Here is a 20738-nt window from a genome sequence, read left to right on the forward strand (position 1 = left end):
ACCAAGCCTTGGGTCCCGTGCACGTGTAAATGAGTGTCCTATCGCCTGTTGTACCCCCGCCCGCCCGATTGGGCAGTGCTGAGCCAGGCCTCTTCTGCTGAGGACTGCCTGCTGCCGGCTGATGGGACAAGCAGCCCGGAATTCAGCCTTACAATGGGCAAGCTGCCAGTGGAGGCATAACGGGCTCCGGCACCTCAGCCAACCCAGGCCCAAGGCCCAATGTCGGGCCGGGCTCGAGCCTCCCAGTCGGACACGTTCATTTCAGGCTCGAAAATGGGCCCCAAGCCATTTTAACGCCATTGACTCCTTTGTGCCATGCCGCTGACGGGTCCCGCCCGTATCGCGCCCCGTGTCCATTACTCACCCCTCAGCGAGGCTGTTCCACTGCAGGAGGCATGGTGGTAAAGGCCAATCCCACTTTCACCGAATATCCCCATCTCTTTGCTCCTGCTTCTCGCCCAGTGACTCCGGCTGGGAAGTGGATGTGTGGATGTCGGGTGGGAGAGGGTTGAGCGTGGCTTTGTAAAGGTCCTTTGGAAATCTTCCACTTGCCCCGGGGTTGAGAGGAGATGCCTGCCTATCATGTGTTGCCATATTGCCATTCTCGATCTCGCGAGGTCACGGAACAGCAACTAGGGCAATCCGGGCTGATTTATTTTCCATCGCCATGGGGATATGGATTGTATTCTCTGTAATCCAAGCGTCCAGGTTAGTCCTGATGTTCTTGGCTGATTTTAAGTAAGAACAGGGTCTGCAAATAAACACTGATCTGAGTTGGATCGACTTGTCTTGAATTTTGGTCCCAATTAATGATGGCTTTAGATGAGACGTGCTTGCTGATCAGATTTTTGAATCGGGGTGTTCATTTTAAAATGTGGAAAATGCTCAGCAGAAGGCGGTGAAAGAAAGCCAGGCTCGGGGGTCAGACGCCCCGCCAAATAAAATCCAAATTCACGTCGCTCCAACTGCATTCAGTTCGAATCCCAAGTGAAGTGGTTCCTGCTCACAGCCAGCACTCAAACCCAGCTTGGTGTCCAGAGAGGTGACCCATTCTCACAGCCTGCCCCACACTGGGACTGACCTGTCCAGTGTCCCCAGGAACAGCCGAGGTGTGCTCTGCAGTGCCCCAGGATCTGCTCCAAGGGCGATTGGTGCAGGGGGGAGATAGCTGAGGTTCCTTACTCAGCTCGAGACATTCGACAGTCTGTGAGCAGATTGAGAACGACAGAGACTGATGCTGAATGCCAACGTTCCCAGCAATTGATTTATTGCAGGAGAATCTGTAATTTGGCTTTGCCACAGGTCAATAACACGGGGTAGTCTCCGATAGCAGGGATTATACCGAGCTGAGAGGTCTGTCCTTGACCAGGGGAATAGACACTTTGATGTTTAAGTAATGTCGGGACAAGCCATTGTAAGACTGCACTTCAGCAATGAATGATTAGATAGTCTCATTCATGCCAACCTGGACATTCTCTGAAGGCCAAGGAAGACAGGCTTGTGTCTGTGTTTATATGTGAGCTTTGACCAGACTCGCTGCAGCATTCTATTTATTCACCGACCCAGATTTGGATGTAATAGTTGTTTTTAGAAAGATATTCCATCAGTGACAGATGCTGGGAGATGGAGCAAGATGGCCCTGATCTGAGAAAGGAGGAGACGGATTAACAAGCAAGGCAATGTCATAAAACACTATCTGCCTGTTTCATTCCCACCAGAATCAGCTCCTCACCATGGAGCAAACCAGCAGTCACTGAAGGCAGAGTGATCGGTGGGAGTCAGCTATATCTATAACTATAACTGTAATAATGTTTTATTTATCGTACCCAGTGCTAGCCCGAGCCACAGTTAGAGTCGGAACACTCAAATTCTGCACCTTAAACTAGGAAGTGATTTTAACCATTAGCTAAGAGATCCTGTAGCTGATTATAACTGGGGGTTGCTGCTGGAGGGATAGGGAATGGGCAAGTGTCATAAGATCATAAGAAATAGGAGCAGAAGCACCTCGAGCCTGCTCCGCCATTCAATAAGATCATGGCTGATCTGATCTTGGCCTTAGCTACACTTCCCCGCCCGCTTCCCTTAACCCTTGACTCCTCTGTAGCTCAAGAATCTGTCTGTGTCGGAGAGGACAAGATGGTGCTTGGGTTTGACGATGACCTTTTGAAATTTACTTTCACTGGGACTGAACGCAGACCTGTGCACAGATGCACTAAACATAGCAACATAGGCTGGTAAGGCCATATAAAAGCCTTCATTTCTAGAGGGATAGAATTGTAAAGCAGAGAAGTTTTGTTCGGCTTGTATTGAGCCTTGGTTGGACCACATTTAGAGCACAGTTCTAGTCTCCATATTTTAAAAGGTATGTAGGGGCACTGGAGAGGGTGCGAGGGCGATTTACTGGGACGATGTCTGAACTGAGAGGCTAGACCCATGGTGAAAGATTGAACAGGTTAAGGCTCTTTTCTCTGGGGCAGGGGACTGAGGACTGACCTGATGAGAAGCCTTTGGGATTGTGGAAGGGTTCGGTAGGGTGGATGTAGAGAGGATGCTTCCTCTTGTGGGGCGACCAGAACTAGGGACCATAAATATATGTTAGTCACTAATAAATCCAATAGGGAATTCAGGAGTAACTTTGTTACCCAAAGAGCGGTGAGAATGTGGAACTCGCTGCCACAGGGAGTGGTTGAGGTGAATAGTATCGATGCATTTATGGAGAAGCTAGATAAACACATGGGGGAGAAAGGAAAAGGATATGGTGATAGGGTGAGATGAAGGGGGGTGGGAAGAGGCTGGTGTGGAGCACAAACACCGGCACGGAGCGGTTGGGTTGAATGGCCTGTTTCTGTGCTGTACACTGTGTTATCCTGAACTTCATTGCACAGAGTATATGGGACTGGTATTAAAGGGATGAGCTACAATGATCCAATGGCCTTATAACTTTTGAGCTTTTTTAAGTTCTTTAAACCTGGAGCACATTTTTCATCAGGTAACATAAACTGCACCTTAAGAAAATGTGCCCCTGGTTTTGATATATTTTTTCTGTTGGATTTAATCAGTCCACGACTGCAAAAATATTTACTAACTCAGAAACTTTTACAAGTGACACACTTTCATTACACATGTAAAAATGAGTCACCTTGTCACATTGATTTATTGATGGTTTTGTGTTTTTGCAAAGTGCACAATATTGTTGTTGTATTTCTGCCCAGTTCCAGCATCTAATTGGGTGTCAAACATGGTGCTATTTTCTCAAACATCTCAATGTCTGACTGGGTGGTGCAGTGGGCTGGAACACTAACCTTTAGCCCACACTAATGGGATGATGATCTGGCCTCAGCTCACTGTAAGGTTGCTAAGTGAAATAAGTTTGAAGCCAGCTCTCCGAGGGCCCAGGCCTGCAGCAGGAAAACCGCCCAGAATTGAGCACAAACTATCAAGCTGCCCGTCTTACTCCAGGCCACAGGATAGCTCGATCAGAAAATCCCGCTGATGCTGTTGTTAAGCTGGGTTAGGGTAAAATGTTGGAGCAGATTGAAGGGAACTCTAATGTACATCTGACCGGGCTAAATTAACCTGCATAAATTAAGTTGAATAGCTGGAATTCTGTGGATGGTCATTCAGCTCTCATGAACTATCTGGCTCTGTAATTATTGCAAACCAGCAACCGCAAGTAAGAATTAAATGGAACTATATTTTCACAAATCAACAAAGAGACAGAAATGGAACAAAATGTTAATAGGAAGAGAATTGGATATTTGAGTTGGCTAATTGCTTCAATTGGCCTCAGGAAGGCCAGGAAGAACACAATGCTCCTGATGCCTGTCCAATAAGCCATGGCGCAGTGTATATGTAGAGACCTCGGGTGAGGATAGGATCAGACTCGGCTGTAATTGAATAGTTTGCCAGGCTCGCACCTGAATTCAGGCACTTGGACAAGGTACCCAGCCCGATCCTGCAAATCGCAGTATTGGGCCCTGGCTCAGTGGGCAGCACACTTGCCTCTGAGTCTGAAGGTTGTGGGTTCAAGTCTGACTCCAGAGACTTGAGCACAAAAACCTGTGCTAACACTCCAGTGCAGTGCTGAGGGAGCGCCGCACTGTCGGAGGTGCCATCTTTCGGATGAGACGTTAAACTGAGGCTCGTCTGCTCTCTCAGGTGGGCATAAAAGATCCCATGGCATTATTTGAACAAGAGCAGGGAAATTATCCCCTGTGTCCTGGGGCCAATATTTATCCCTCAACCAGCACCTAAAACAAGTGATCTGGTCATTTATTTCATTGCTGTTTGTGGGAGCTTGCTGTGCACAACCAGGCTACTGCATTTTCTATAGTGACTGAACTTCAAAAGCACTTCATTGGCTGTAAAGAGCTTTGGGACTTGCTCAGGTTGTGAAAGGCGCTATAGAAATGCAAGTTCTTTCTGCTTTCACTGTTGCTATATCCCACCGGGAGTCGGGAGCGGAGAGAGGACAATAAAGTGTAAGTCACATTCTCATCTAAAATTTCCCCAGGGATTGTCCTGATCGGCTGCTGTACCTGGGATTTGTGCTGAAGTCACAGCAGCCGATCGGGAGAATCCCAGAGGAAGTTTGTGGGGATGATCTTTCCTCAAGGGATTATGATGGGAACAGCCGTGTGTGCTCTGATTGGGGTAATTACATTAAACACTGTTAATTAAATCTCCTGAAACAACCGTGGCAAGATTTCTCAAGTGTCTTCTCTCTCTTGTTTTTAAACAGGTTAAAATGCTTTTGAATCCTGGAAGAGCATTTCAGATGCAAAGGAATAAAAGATTTACACAGAGCCGAGGAGTGAAAATTGTGCTTGGGGACATTTTGGGACTGAAGATTTTTTAAGTCCAGCCACAAGAAGAGGCAGAGAATAAAGAGGGAGGTGAAAGTGCAAAGTAGAAATATAACTCATTCCCCCCTCCCCTTGAACTTGACCTTCAGCAAGTCTGAAGGCAGGAGATGAGCGACACAATGAGTCTCAAAGAGACTTCGAACCGCCAGCTGAGGCTGAAGCTGACCAGCTTGGGCCGTCGTGTTGATGAGCTGGAAGAGGCCACCAGAAACCTGCACCGAACAGAGGACGAGCTAATGGACTTGCAGGATAAAGTCATCCAAACGGAAGGCAGTAACTCCAGCCTGCTGAGCGAGGTGGACATTCTGCGCAAGAGGGTGCTGACCATTGAGGGCAAGGACGAAGAGGTCCGGAAGGCCGAGGACATGTGCAGGAACTTGAAAGAGAAATTGGAGGCAGAGGTCAAGCTGAGCAAAGACCTCAAAGAAGAGATTGAGAAACTGCAGGACAGAATGGCAGACCTGGAAAAATTGGAAGAAGCGTTTAATAAAAGTAAATCGGACTGCACGCAGCTCTGCCTGAGCCTGAATGAAGAGAAGAACCTCACCAGGAAGTTGACTACGGAACTGGAGGTTCTTCGAACCAGGATAAAAGAACTTGAGTCATCGGAAAGCCGACTCGATAAATCAGAGCAAAACATAATCGAAGAGCTCGGAAAGTTAAAATCTATAACTGTCAGCTTAGCAGAGGAAAGAAAGACCATGAATGAAACACTGAAACAGAATGAAGAGGTTATCCAGGAGCTCACAAAGAAATTACAACACGACAATAAGATAAATGCGACAGATCAAAGTAGGAACTCCTCGAATCTCAGGACAAACAATGAGAAACCATATCTTTATACAGGGGACAGAGGGGATCTCCGGATTGAGGAAGACATGTCCACTAGTCTGTCTTCTAAAGTTAGCCTGGCAAAGAAAGATTTAGACTCTCTAACTATAACACACAATGCTGGGCTCAGAAACAAAGAATCCCAAGAAGGTCAGGAGGACAACAAAATTAAGGATCTCACTCAAGAAATAGAAAGGTTGAAGAAACGCCTGAAGCTGCTTGAGATGGTGGAGGAAGACCTGAAAAGGACAGAAGCCAAACACAACGAGTTACAAGAAAAGTTTCTGAGTGAACAAAACAAGGCCAAAATGCTGGCTGACCAGATAGAGGAAATGAAATTGCAAATGTCAAGGAACAAAGCCTTAGAAAATGGTGAGACTGCACATCAGGAGGTTCGTATTCGGTCCCGACCGGACAAGCCAAAATACAAAGGTGTTGCAGCAGAACCACAGGTCCTGAAAGAAAAGACTCTCGAGGTTTCGTCTCAGCCAAGGTCACAGAGGGAGAGAATGAGAAACAGAGACTTGTTGCTCGAGGATGACCATACAGGGAAAGGTCACAGGCGGCCACTCAGTCCCAGTGCAAGTAAAAGATTTCAGAGGACCTCCTCAAACCCAAGAACAACAGCCACCAATGAAAAGAAATCCGAAGACAAGTCTTGTGTGAACAGCTCCAGCTCCGCACAGAAAGACCAGGACCTGCATCCTGACAAGCTGAAGAAGCCGAGAGAGCCACCATCAGTACTCAGCCGCTACCCTCCAGCAGCCAATGAGCCAAATGTAAAGAGACCCTGGAGCACTCAAAGTAAACAGGGTGAAAATGGGCCAAAGAGTAAAGCATCTGGAGACTACACTGATTTGCAGCAATCGTCGGCACTTTTTGAAAGACAGAAAAAGAGTCCCGGCTATTTACACAATTCTGAAAATGAGAATGTGACAGTTCAAGATGAGGTTAATGATTCCGGTGAGGACTCATCATCTACAAGTACTAACGCTACCCTTTTGAATGGAACAGTACCCTCTTATCGGAATCATATAGCTTCTCCAACATCTTACAGCGAGCCCAAGAATGCCTTTCCGGTTGAGGTTGACATGCCACTTACTGCCGATAATGGATCCACTGCGGTAAAGTCGACAGAGAAATTGCCAACATTCGACGAACCGGAAATCGCCGCGGAGGTTACACCAGTGATGTCGAGGCCACGCAGATCCAGGTACTTGTACTCAGCGAGGTCTCAGGATGGCGGTGTGGAATACTCTGCCGTCAAACGTTACACCGACGAAGAGCCGCTGAAATCTAAATACACCGAAGCCATTGCTTCTGAAGATGTCACAGTGAATCAAAAGCCAGGCCCAGAGTTGAGGAGAGTGTGTAGCCCTCGAGAGGGGCTGAGATCCAAAGCAATTATTAAGCCTGCTATCATCGCCATAGATAAGAAGGAAGTAATGACGGCTGGAACCGAGCCTAGTGCTGGAGAACACAGGCTCTCCCCAAAAACTGTGCCAAATAAAGTGACCAGTAGCATCACAATACTTCCATCAGATTTACCTTCTCAAAGAGTCAATACCACTGCAATGCCAAAGGAAAAACATACTTCCACAAGTAATATTACTATAAGTCCAAGTGAAGCTTCTTTACAAAGGAGCAATATTAGTATACCTTATGAGATATCAATCCGGAGGAGTGATATTACGATGAAGCCATCAGAGTCAGATAGCTGCGATGAAGACGAGACTGAATCAGTGTCTGAGGTCTCTATTAGCAGCAGCATTACCTTAAAGTCTCCCGAGTTTGCTGAAGATGATGGCAGTGTAACTCCCTACGAATCGAGGAGGCATCGTCGCTCGTCTAACCAAGCGGAGCAGGAGACCAAAAGTCTCTCAGCAGATGCACTGGAGAGGGCTTCGTGGAGAAATAGTCGCGCAGTTGTCCAGACCGAGCCCACTAAATATGAAAATGAGCCCGGCATGGATTTTTCCCGAATAACTACAAGGAGGACAAATCGGACAACCGCCTCAAACGAGGCGACTGAGCGGAACAGCGGTGTGAAAGGAACCTTGTCTGAAGGCTACACAAAGAGGTTGAATAACTTTTCAAATGCTCTGGACACGGTGGAACCTAAAAGTAGCCTGACGTCAGAATCGGCAGTCCAACGAAGCTACTTCAGTACAGCAGAAACAATCCTTCGGAGGAAGCAGAATGCCACAGTGGCATCGAAAGTCGCAGACTGGAATAACAGCTGTTCATCGGTAAGTGCCATTTCATCAACATCGTCATCATAGGCAGTCCCTCGGAATCGAGGAAGACTTGCTTCCACTCTTAACATGAGTCCTTAGGTGGCTGAACAGTCCAATACGAGAACCGCAGTCCCTGTCACAGGTAGGACAGATAGTCGTTGAGGGAAGGGGTGGGGAGTCTGGTTTGCCGCACGCTCCTTCCGCTGCCTGCGCTTGGTTTCTGCATGCTCTCGGTGACGAGACTCGAGGTGCTCAGCGCCCTCCCGGATGCACTTCCTCCACTTAGGGCGGTCTTTGGCCAGGAACTCCCAGGTGTCGGTGGGGATGTTGCACTTTATCAGGGAGGCTTTGAGGGTGCCCTTGTAACGTTTCCTCTGCCCCACCTTTGGCTCGTTTGCCGTGAAGGAGTTCCGAGTAGAGTGCTTGCTTTGGGAGTCTCGTGTCTGCCATGCGAACGATATGGCCTGCCCAGCGGAGCTGATCAAGTGTGGTCAGTGCTTCGATGCTGGGGATGTTGGCCTGGTTGAGGACGCTAACGTTGGTGCGTCTGTCCTCCCAGGGGATTTGTAGGATCTTGCGGAGACATCGTTGGTGGTATTTCTCTAGCTTTCACACTAACGGTGTGGCGATTCATTTAGCAATACAAGGGCTTGAAATAGCAAAACATTTCTCTATTCATTCCAACCATGTTTTATGACGTGTGTTTTACACGGCAATTTACCTGCAGCAGTTTGTCACAACAGAAGTCAAAATAACATTTGCCGGCCAGCTCCTGAATTCCATTGACTGAGCCTTATTCCTGCACCTCAATACTCAGGTTATTTTGTCAACTCTTGCAGCATTATATATTTTTAAGCTTTCTCCCTTAAATTAACCATTACATTGTAGACCTGTACCGTGTACATTTTCTTTGTTTCTGTTCCTTTGCACTTCTTGTGTCTTTTCCGCACTTTATCGAGCCTTTCTGGAGGGGAGGAGGTGGGGGGTTATGTGGGGAAAGGTGATAGGTGGAGGGCGGGAGGGGGGGCTGTGGGGGAGAGGTGGTGAGGGGGTGGGAGCAGGGGGGAAGGTGCTGCGGGGGGGGGTTATGCGGGAAAGGTGGAGGGGGCGGGAATGGGGGTGGGGAAGGTGGTGGGAGCGGGGGGGAGTTGTGGGGAAAATATGGTGGGAATGAGGGGGGGAGGTGGGGGGGTGGGGCGTGCGGAAGGTGTGGGGGGAAGGTGGTGGGTGGGGAAGTTGGTGTGGGGTGGGGGGGCTACCCTGGAAGGTGAGAAAATCCAGGGAACATTTGGCAATTTGAATTCAGTTTCAAAAATCTGTAAATAAAAAGCTTGGATCAGTAAAAGTGAACATGAAAGTACCAGATTGTCATAAAAACCCCTCTGGTTCACTAATGTCCGTTAGGGAGGGAAATCTGCCGCCCTTACCCGGTCTGGCCTATATGTGACTCCAGACCCACAGCAAAGTGGTTGACACTTAACTGTCCTCTGAAATGGCCCAGCGAGATACAGTTCAAGAACCACCACCATCTCGTCAAGGCAACGATGGATGGCTGATAAATGCTGGCTTGACCACAGATGCTCACATCTCGAGAATGAATTAAAAAATAACGTTACTCAGAATTCAACCCCTCACTTAGTACGCAGATACCAGGCGTGGCCCAGGCTAACATCATCCCCAGAACCTCAGGTAAAACAATTCCATTCATTGCCACCTTGCGTTTAATTATTGCGATGATTTCTCAACTGTTCCTTATTTCTCTGTTAAATGAACTCTGGGCTCACAAATCCCCGGTAAAGCACAGCTCAGTCAGATTATCCACAAAACTGTGTGAGTACCAACGTTGGGATCTCTTGTGGCTCCGAGTCAGAAGACTGAGGGTCCAGTGTCAGTGAGAGCGCTGACCAGTCAGTGAGAGGGCTGACCAATCAGTGAGAGCTCTGACCAATCAGTGAGAGCGCTGACCAATCAGTGAGAGCTCTGACTAATCAGTGAGAACGCTGACCAGTCAGTGAGAGCTCTGACCAATCAGTGAGAGCGCTGACCAGTTAGTGAGAGCTCTGATCAATCAGTGAGAGCGCTGACCAATCAGTGAGAGGGCTGACCAGTCAGTGAGAGCGCTGACCAATCAGTGAGAACGCTGACCAGTCAGTGAGAGCTCTGACCAATCAGTGAGAGCGCTGACCAATCAGTGAGAGGGCTGACCAGTCAGTGAGAGGGCTGACCAATCAGTGAGAGGGCTGACCAGTCAGTGAGAGCTCTGACCAATCAGTGAGAGCGCTGACCAATCAGTGTGAGGGATGACCAGTCAGTGAGAGCGCTGAGCAGTCAGTGAGAGCACTGACCAGTCGGTGAGAGCTCTGACCAATCAGTGAGAACGCTGACCAGTCAGTGAGAGCTCTGACCAATCAGTGAGAGCGCTGACCAATCAGTGAGAGGGCTGACCAGTCAGTGAGAGGGCTGACCAGTCAGTGAGAGGGCTGACCAATCAGTGAGAGCGCTGACCAATCAGTGAGAGGGCTGACCAGTCAGTGAGAGGTCTGACCAGTCAGTGAGAGCTCTGACCAGTCAGTGACAGCGCTGACCAATCAGTGAGAGCGCTGACCAATCAGTGAGAGGGCTGACCAGTCAGTGAGAGGTCTGACCAGTCAGTGAGAGCTCTGACCAGTCAGTGAGAGCGCTGACCAATCAGTGAGAGGGCTGACCAGTCAGTGAGAGGGCTGACCAGGCGGTGAGAGTGCTGACCAGTCAGTGAGAGCTCTGACCAGTCAGTGAGAGGGCTGACCAATCAGTGAGAGCGCTGGCCAATCAGTGAGAGGTCTGACCAGTCAGTGAGAGCTCTGACCAGTCAGTGAGAGCTCTGACCAGTCAGTGAGAGGGCTGACCAATCAGTGAGAGGGCTGACCAATCAGTGAGAGCTCTGACCAATCAGTGAGCGGGCTGACCAGTCAGTGAGAGGTCTGACCAGTCAGTGAGAGCTCTGACCAATCAGTGAGAGGGCTGACCAGACAGTGAGAGCGCTGACCAATCAGTGAAAGCTCTGACCAGTCAGTGAGAGCGCTGACCAATCAGTGAGAGGGCTGACCAGTCAGTGAGAGAGCTGACGTCAGTGAGAGGGCTGACCAGTCAGTGAGAGCGCTGACCAGTCAGTGAGAGCGCTGACCAATCAGTGAGAGCTCTGACCAGTCAGTGAGAGCGCTGACCAGTCAGTGAGAGAGCTGACGTCAGTGAGAGGGCTGACCAGTCAGTGAGAGCGCTGACCAGTCAGTGAGAGGGCTGACCAGTCAGTGAGAGCTCTGACCAGTCAGTGAGAGCGCTGACCAGTCAGTGAGAGGGCTGATCAGTCAGTGAGAGGGCTGACCAGTCAGTGAGAGCGCTGACCAATCAGTGAGAGGGCTGACCAGTCAGTGAGAGGGCTGACCAGTCAGTGAGAGCTCTGACCAATCAGTGAGAGGGCTGACCAATCAGTGAGAGGGCTGACCAATCAGTGAGAGCTCTGACCAATCAGTGAGCGGGCTGACCAGTCAGTGAGAGGTCTGACCAGTCAGTGAGAGCTCTGACCAATCAGTGAGAGGGCTGACCAGACAGTGAGAGCGCTGACCAATCAGTGAAAGCTCTGACCAGTCAGTGAGAGCGCTGACCAATCAGTGAGAGGGCTGACCAGTCAGTGAGAGAGCTGACGTCAGTGAGAGGGCTGACCAGTCAGTGAGAGCGCTGACCAGTCAGTGAGAGCGCTGACCAATCAGTGAGAGCTCTGACCAGTCAGTGAGAGCGCTGACCAGTCAGTGAGAGAGCTGACGTCAGTGAGAGGGCTGACCAGTCAGTGAGAGCGCTGACCAGTCAGTGAGAGGGCTGACCAGTCAGTGAGAGCTCTGACCAGTCAGTGAGAGCGCTGACCAGTCAGTGAGAGGGCTGATCAGTCAGTGAGAGGGCTGACCAGTCAGTGAGAGCGCTGACCAATCAGTGAGAGGGCTGACCAGTCAGTGAGAGGGCTGACCAGTCAGTGAGAGCTCTGACCAATCAGTGAGAGCGCTGACCAATCAGTGTGAGGGATGACCAGTCAGTGAGAGCGCTGAGCAGTCAGTGAGAGCACTGACCAGTCGGTGAGAGCTCTGACCAATCAGTGAGAACGCTGACCAGTCAGTGAGAGCTCTGACCAATCAGTGAGAGCGCTGACCAATCAGTGAGAGGGCTGACCAGTCAGTGAGAGGGCTGACCAGTCAGTGAGAGGGCTGACCAATCAGTGAGAGCGCTGACCAATCAGTGAGAGGGCTGACCAGTCAGTGAGAGGTCTGACCAATCAGTGAGAGGGCTGACCAGTCAGTGAGAGCTCTGACCAATCAGTGAGAGGGCTGACCAATCAGTGAGAGCGCTGACCAATCAGTGAGAGCTCTGACCAATCAGTGAGAGCTCTGACCAGTCAGTGAGAGCGCTGACCAGTCAGTGAGAGCGCTGACCAATCAGTGAGAGGGCTGACTAGTCAGTGAGAGCTCTGACCAGTCAGTGAGAGGGCTGACCAATCAGTGAGAGCTCTGACCAATCAGTGAGAGGGCTGACCAGTCAGCGAGAGCTCTGACCAGTCAGTGAGAGCTCTGACCAGTCAGTGAGAGGGCTGACCAATCAGTGAGAATGCTGACCAATCAGTGAGAGCACTGACCAATCAGTGAGAGCGCTGACCAGTCAGTGAGAGCGCTGACCAATCAGTGAGAGGGCTGACCAGTCAGTGAGAGCTCTGACCAGTCAGTGAGAGGGCTGACCAATCAGTGAGAGCTCTGACCAATCAGTGAGAGGGCTGACCAGTCAGTGAGAGCTCTGACCAGTCAGTGAGAGGGCTGACCAATCAGTGAGAGCGCTGACCAATCAGTGAGAGCACTGACCAATCAGTGAGAGCGCTGACCAGTCGGTGAGAGTGCTGACCAATCAATGAGAGCGCTGACCAGTCGGTGGGAGCGCTGACCAATCAGTGAGAGGGCTGACCAGTCAGTGAGAGGGCTGACCAATCAGTGAGAGGGCTGACCAGTCAGTGAGAGGGCTGACCAGTCGGTGGGAGCGCTGACCAATCAGTGAGAGGGCTGACCAATCAGTGATAGGGCTGACCAATCAGTGAGAGCTCTGACCAGTCAGTGAGAGCGCTGACCAATCAGTGAGAGGGCTGACCAGTCAGTGAGAGAGCTGACGTCAGTGAGAGCTCTGACCAGTCAGTGAGAGGGCTGACCAGTCAGTGAGAGCGCTGACCAGTCAATGAGAGGGCTGACCAGTCAGTGAGAGCTCTGACCAGTCAGTGAGAGCGCTGACCAATCAGTGAGAGATCTGACCAGTCAGTGAGAGCGCTGACCAGTCAGTGAGAGGGCTGACCAGTCAGTGAGAGCGCTGACCAGTCAGTGAGAGGGCTGACCAATCAGTGAGAGGGCTGACCAGTCAGTGAGAGTGCTGACCAGTCAGTGAGAGCGCTGACCAATCAGTGAGAGGGCTGACCAGTCAGTGAGAGCTCTGACCAATCAGTGAGAGGGCTGACCAATCAGTGAGAGCGCTGACCAATCAGTGAGAGCTCTGACCAATCAGTGAGAGCTCTGACCAATCAGTGTGAGCTCTGACCAGTCAGTGAGAGCGCTGACCAGTCAGTGAGAGCGCTGACCAATCAGTGAGAGCGCTGACCAGTCAGTGAGAGGGCTGACCAATCAGTGAGAGGGCTGACCAGTCAGTGAGAGCTCTGACCAGTCGGTGGGAGCGCTGACCAATCAGTGAGAGGGCTGACCAGTCAGTGAGAGGGATGACCAATCAGTGAAAGGGCTGACCAGTCAGTGAGAGGGCTGACCAGTCAGTGAGAGCTCTGACCAGTCGGTGGGAGCGCTGACCAATCAGTGAGAGGGCTGACCAGTCAGTGAGAGTGCTGACCAGTCAGTGAGAGCGCTGACCAATCAGTGAGAGGGCTGACCAGTCAGTGAGAGCTCTGACCAATCAGTGAGAGGGCTGACCAATCAGTGAGAGCGCTGACCAATCAGTGAGAGCTCTGACCAATCAGTGAGAGCTCTGACCAATCAGTGTGAGCTCTGACCAGTCAGTGAGAGCGCTGACCAGTCAGTGAGAGCGCTGACCAATCAGTGAGAGCGCTGACCAGTCAGTGAGAGGGCTGACCAATCAGTGAGAGGGCTGACCAGTCAGTGAGAGCTCTGACCAGTCGGTGGGAGCGCTGACCAATCAGTGAGAGGGCTGACCAGTCAGTGAGAGGGATGACCAATCAGTGAAAGGGCTGACCAGTCAGTGAGAGGGCTGACCAGTCAGTGAGAGGGCTGACCAGTCGGTGGGAGCGTTGACCAATCAGTGAGAGGGCTGACCAATCAGTGAGAGGGCTGACCAATCAGTGAGAGGGCTGACCAATCAGTGAGAGGGCTGCAGTTTGGGTGAGACATTTACCCAAGCCCTGAACTGCCTCCCCTGTTAGTTCCGGTGCATGTTCAAGGTCCTGTGATAGTAATTGAAGAGGAGGAGGAGGAAGTTTGTTCCCTTGGTGTCTCAGCCAACATTCTTCACTTGGGCAACACCCTAAAATATAATAAAGTGGCATCTTACCATTGTGTTTGCCATATCTTCATTGAAACATCTGTGAACTCATGTGGAAGCAAGTCATCCTCGTTCGAGGGACTGCCTCTGATGATGTTGATGTTTGCAAAGCATTTACTGTAAAATAGGTGGAGCAAAGTCAAAATACAAAATAATAATTTTATATGTCTGGATCTTTTTTCACATTTCCAACACATTAATTAAAATATATCACAATGGTAAAACTATTAATCTTGCAAAGCTTTTCCTAAGGTGTGACTAAAATATATAAAAACCTCACTGCTGACGTTGATTGGTCTAAATGTTCAGGGTAGACTTCACCCTCCTGGGGAGGCCCCGGCTGTTGTTGAAGCCTTTGCTAATTACCCACCTCCTTCCTCGGAATTATACCCACAGTGGGCGCATCAATTAGCCGGGGGCCGCAGCTCGAAATGAGCGATAGCCAATTGGCTGCTAGTTCTACATGTATGAAAGCATGGGCCTTACGCTAAACATCCGTAAGACAAAGGTCCTCCACCAGCCTGTCCTCGCCGCATAGCACTGCCCCCCAGTCATCAAGATCCACGGCCCTGGACAACGTGGACCACTTCCCATATCTCGGGAGCTTCCTATCAACAAGAGCAGGCATCGACGACGAGATCCAACACCGCATCCAGTGCAGCCTTCGGCCGCCTGAAGAAAAGAGTGTTTGAAGACCAGGCCCTCAAAACTGCCACCAAGCTCATGGTCTACAGGGCTGCAGTAATACCCACCCTCCTGTATGGCTCAGAGACATGGACCATGTACAGTAGACACCTCAAGTTGCTGGAGAAATACCACCAACGATGTCTCCGCAAGATCCTACAAATCCCCTGGGAGGACAGACGCACCAACATCAGCGTCCTCATTCAGGCTAACATCCCCAGCATCGAAGCACTGACCACACTCGATCAGCTCCGCTGGGCAGGCCACATAGTCGGCATGCCAGACACGAGACTCCCAAAGCAAGCGCTCTACTCGGAGCTCCTTCACGGCAAACGAGCCAAAAGTGGGCAGAGGAAACGTTACAAGGACACCCTCAAAACCTCCCTGATAAAGTGCAACATCCCCACTGATACCTGGGAGTCCCTGGTCCAAGACCGCCCTAAGTGGAGGTAGTGCATCCGGGAGGGCGCTGAGCACCTCGAGTCTCATCGCCGAGAGCATGCAGAAATCAAGCGCAGGCAGCGGAAAGAGCGAGCGGCAAACCTGTCCCACCCACCCCTTCCCTCAACGACTATCTGTCCCACCTCTGACAGGGTCTGTGGTTCTTGTATTGGACTGTTCAGCCACCAAAGAACTCACTTCAGGAATGGAAGCAAGTCTTCCTCGATTCCGAGGAACTGCCTATGATGATGAGTTCTAAACGCCGCCTGATTGTGTTTCAGTCAAAGAGTAAAGTGGGCAGGGTGTAAAACGGGCCGTCGATTCACTGTCGTCAGATTTGTGCTGCACCCACCCCAGGAGGAATGTCCCCCACCCCCCCCAGGGTATTCTCAGCATACATTAACAGTACACTTAAATCGGGCAGGTAGAGCTGAATAAAGTTGAAAGGATTGTGTAAGTGAATTTCCAAGAGGAAAGTACTGTCAGGGGAGGCAGGTGCTCACCAATCGGTTACTCGTGCTTTATCATTGACCGAGAATCTGCACTAACCCAGGCCAGTGGTACAGTATAGTCAGTGAGTACGGATTGTAAGGGTACAGAATGGGTGAAAGAAACTGGTCACTTCAGCAACGATGAGTTGCGTTGAGACGCTGCACCCAGCGGGGCCTCGGCAGGTTTGGGTAGTTTTGGGCCAGTCAGCACAGACACATGGTCAAAATGCAAAAATCCTGACGAATTATTCTTCGTTGAGAAAGTGCAAGAGGCCTGAACCACATCAAACCCGGGACTGGCAGTTTGTGGCCTCCAGTTGCCCTTGTGGCAAATTCCTGATCTCAAGCTGGGCCACTGAGCAGCCAATAGTCTGCATTTCCCGCACAGGAATATGAGACGAGGAATAGCATCAGCGAGTGAGTGGCCTTGTGCCTTGGGTCTCTCTTGTGCATCTCCTCATGGCCACTTCCTGAACATCACAGGCAAAGAATCAATAGGGTCTTGCCAGCATTAAATGGATCCCAGCACTAAAAGAACCCAATGCAACTTGGAAATTGTTCTTTAACGACCCCAAAATATTTTAATTAAACAAAAAACATATCTGTAAACTTGTTCTTTGACCTTTGAACTCCATAATCCGAAATGGAACGAACAATACCTTGACCGAAGGGGCTGTGTTTAACCGTGACAAATTACTGTCAAAAAATTCATGTTGTTCAGAAAAGTGCCAAGGCTGGTCAATGCATAGGATGTTGGTTTCCAGAAGTTTAAAAGAGCTGTCCTGATTTATGGTTTGTAGTTCAAAAGCAAAATACTGCAGATGCTGGAATCTGAAATAAAAACAGAGAATACTGAAAATCTCAGCGGGTCAGGCAGCATCTGTGGAGAGAGAAACAGAGTTAGTGTTTCGGATCGATGACCCTTGCTCTGATGCTATCTGATCCGTTGAGATTTCCAGCGTTTTCTGTTTTTATTTATAGTTTGTATTTCTTTTATTCATTCCTGGGATGTGGGCGTCGCTGGCAAGGCCGGCATTTATTGCCCATCCCTAATTGCCCCTTGAGAAGGTGGTGGTGAGCCGCCTTCTTGAACCGCTGCAGTCCGTGTGGTGAAGGTGCTCCCACAGTGCTGTTAGGGAGGGAGTTCCAGGATTGTGACCCAGCGACGATGAAGGAACGGCCGATATATTTCCAAGTCAGGATGGTGTGTGACTTGGAGGGGAACGTGGAGATGGTGGTGTTCCCATGGTGCCTGCTGCCCTTGTCCTTCTAGGGGGTAGAGGTCGCGGGTTTGGGAGGTGCTGCCACACCGTTAGTCAGCTGACTTTAAGGGAAGGGGGAGTTTTGCACTGTGAATCTGCCCGAATCTGGGTGGGGTCACAGCAGAAACAAGGGTGAAAGTGGGCGCCGAGGACTACCCCAAGGTCATTCCCCAGTCAGGATTGCACCCCCTCCCGGCACCCCCCCCCCCTCCCTAAACAGGGTCCCGACCCGCCGCAAATGGAGGGAGGCGGGACCAGTGTTCCTGATGGATTTTCCTTGCTTCCATCTATGTTTATCGCCGCTTCCCCCCGATGCCCTGGGAGAGGGGGGGGGGGGGGCAGGAGGCAGCAGACCCTGGGCAGCGACAGTAATGTGCTTCCTCTCCCTCAGCTCCACACCCGACACTTACCTGGTGAAGACCTCAGTCTTGGCCAAGGTCTTCAGTGGGACATCACCAACCCTTTGGGGTCCTTCTGCCCCTTTATTCCCTCAATCCGCTGGTGCTGCTGTGTCTACGCTGGCATCGAGCCGGCACAATGGGTTGCTGTGGGCACGCGAGGGAGCCGATCGCAGAGTATTGCACAAACCCCATGACAGTTGCGTTGGTAGTTTGTGGATTAGCTGTGAGGAGAGCAGAGTCCCTTTGCTCAGTTGCACACCAATCCCCGGAGAGCGAAGTTTTCCCAACTGGGCTGCCTGGTCTGGGAGGGCCACAAGGAGAGGGTTCCTGGTGTTATTAGATCACGCAAGTGCTTCTGGCTGAATAGTATGTTATTTGTCATGCACCAATAAACAAGCTCTGCAACGATAACATTACTTCCTTTGGCCGACTGTCTCTGTCTTTGAGAGATAGCAGCAGGGGTTTCCAGGAATGTGTAAATATTGCACAACTTGAACGGCCAGTGCCATCGAGATGTTGTCTCACACCCAGTGAGTGAGAGTGACAGTAAGGGAAGGTTTTTCAGCTGGAGCTCTCCGCCTCAGAATTCCAGGAGTTTTCCAGCAAATAGCAACAGCAAGGCTCCTTTAAATAGTTTATTTTTAACGAGTTACAGTAATAACATCATTCATCGTCATTGTTCTAAATCTATCTGCGCCCGCCCTGGCAGAGTGGACCAGCCAACCTTTCTCGAGCAGTTTCTGCAAATATCTTTATTGGGTGGAAGAAGCCAATTAGTACAAGAATAAAAGAACAAATCAGGAATTTTAATTATTCTGGCAGTGCCAGAACCAATATTATTCTTAATACTGCCATTCATCATGGTCCAACTAACTCTAGACAAAAACAGATCCCTCAGCAGGACTTTCATACCGTGTTTATTGCAGCACAACTATTTGCTTCTACACTGAAAACAAACCATCAACGAGAACTGTTTCCTTAGATTTTTTAGATTTATTTATTCTGGGGATGTGGCTGTTGTTGGTGGGGCCCCTCCCTAGATGTGCTGACAAGGTAGTCGGTCTTCTCCCTGAACCACTGCAATTCCCGTGGTGAAGGTGCTCCCACAATGGGGAACTCGAGGATACTGACCCAGCGACCATGAAGGAACGGTGGGCGATATGTGCCCAAGTCAGGGTGGCGTGTGGGGTTGGCAGGGAAGCGAGACTTGGTGACCGCAGGGCATTGCTGCTCGACCCTCTTGGCAGTCCCAGCTGTGATGGAGGGTGGGAGGTGCTTGTTGACGTAACCTTGAGGCGGCGCGGCAGTGCGTCCTGGAGATGGTACGCGCTGCGGCCACAGCACGCCGGCGGTGGGAGAGGGAGGAGAATGGGCCAGGTGACAGGGACACCAACCAAGCAAAGTGTCCTGGATCAAAAACAGAAAATGCTGGCGATCTCAGCGGGTCAGGCAGCATCTGTGGAGAGAGAAACAGAGTTAGCGTTTCAGGTCGACAACCCCAGGCGCTGCCTGACCCGCTGAGATTTCCAGCATTTTCTGCTTTTATTTCAGATTCCATCACCTGCGGTATTTTGCTTTTGTAAACTGTTCTGGAGGGGTATATTTCAGAAATACCCAGAACAGACAGACTGAGCCTTTCCATCCAACATAACACCATCGAATGGGATTGGTGGTAGTGAGCCAGACCTCGCTCCTAGAGAGAGGTTGTGGGGTCTCCTTACACAGGGTCTGGGACCTCCAGTATCCACTAACCAATAAGGGAGTAAAGGGTTATGGGGAGCGGGCAGGGAGGTGGACCTGAGTCCATGATCGGATCAGCCATGATCGTATTAAATGGCAGAGCAGACTCGAGGGGCCGTATGGCCAACTCCTGCCCTTATTTGTTATTTCTTATGCCTTTCAGCACCGTGATGGGGGCCACATGAGGCACCACGTCTAAAGGTTACGAAACCTGGTGTGAGCCTTGCATTCCTCGCTGATTGCTTGTGCGGATCCTCAAAGCTTCTGTTACACAAGGCTTGCCGGCCCCAAGACCCACCGTGATCCTGTCAAGGTTCACTCGGTTGATCCCAGGGGTGAGGGGGTTGACTTATGAGGAAAGGCTGAGTAGGTTGAGCCTCTACTCATTGGAATTCAGAAGAATGAGAGGTGATCTTATTGAAATGTATAAGGTTATGAGGGGGCTTGACAAGGTAGATGCAGAGAGGATGTTTCCACTGGTGGGGGAGACTAGAACTAGGGGGCATAATCTTAGAATAAGGAGCCGCCCATTTAGAACTGAGAGGAGGAGAAATTTCGTCTCTCAGAGGGTTGTAAATCTGTGGAATTCGCTGCTTCAGAGAGCTGTAGAAGCCGGGACATTAAGCAAATTTAAGACAGAAATAGACAGTTTCTTAAACGATAAGGGGATAAGGGGTTATGGGGAGCGGGCAGGGAAGTGGAGCTGAGTCCATGATCAGATCAGCCATGATCTTATTGAATGGCGGAGCAGGTTCAAGGGGCCTTATGGCCTACGCCTACTCCTATTTCTTATGTTTTTCTGTAATCCCAAGACCCACCTTAAGAGCCATTAATATCAGTAAAACTCCACACTGGCAGATTTTAAGACAGTTTGGCGGAGGTGGGATCAGCTAACGAGAAGTGCCACAGGTGGTAAACGCACTGATTTCCATCAGCAAATGGTGGGCAGGCGGACAGGTTTGGGAATCACGGAATGCCAGGATCGAACGCTGATGGCTGGCACGTGTGAATTATGGGTGCCAGGGGGAGGTCCCGAAGAATAGAAACTTCCAGGGACGGTAATCGGTTGAAGATGCAAAGGGAAGAATTTGCTCGGTTTTGATCGCACAATGGATTAAAAAAGCAGAATGAAGTCACATTTGCAAATTAAGTTGAATATTGTTACTGTGGGCGGAGGAAGAGACAGATTCAAGCAGGGCAGCAGTGCGTTTGTGGATGTAGACTC

General features: G+C 50.3%; 1 protein-coding gene across 2 annotated transcripts in view; it reads left to right on the top strand.

Moving 5' to 3' along the window:
• luzp1 (leucine zipper protein 1) overlaps positions 1 to 20738 on the top strand; it is a 175541-nt gene that overhangs the window by 127492 nt on the left and 27311 nt on the right. For both annotated transcript variants that reach the window (XR_011596512.1, XM_070898816.1), the window contains exon 2: positions 4742 to 7945. Coding sequence is in view for 1 of the 2 variants with exons in the window: in XM_070898816.1 (XP_070754917.1) it covers positions 4973 to 7945 (2973 nt within the window). In the remaining variant the exon portion in view is untranslated. The remainder of the gene's footprint in view (positions 1 to 4741; positions 7946 to 20738) is intronic.

Source organism: Pristiophorus japonicus, chromosome 14 (genome assembly GCF_044704955.1).
Source record: "Pristiophorus japonicus isolate sPriJap1 chromosome 14, sPriJap1.hap1, whole genome shotgun sequence".
In the NCBI taxonomy this organism is placed as follows: Eukaryota; Metazoa; Chordata; class Chondrichthyes; family Pristiophoridae; genus Pristiophorus; species Pristiophorus japonicus.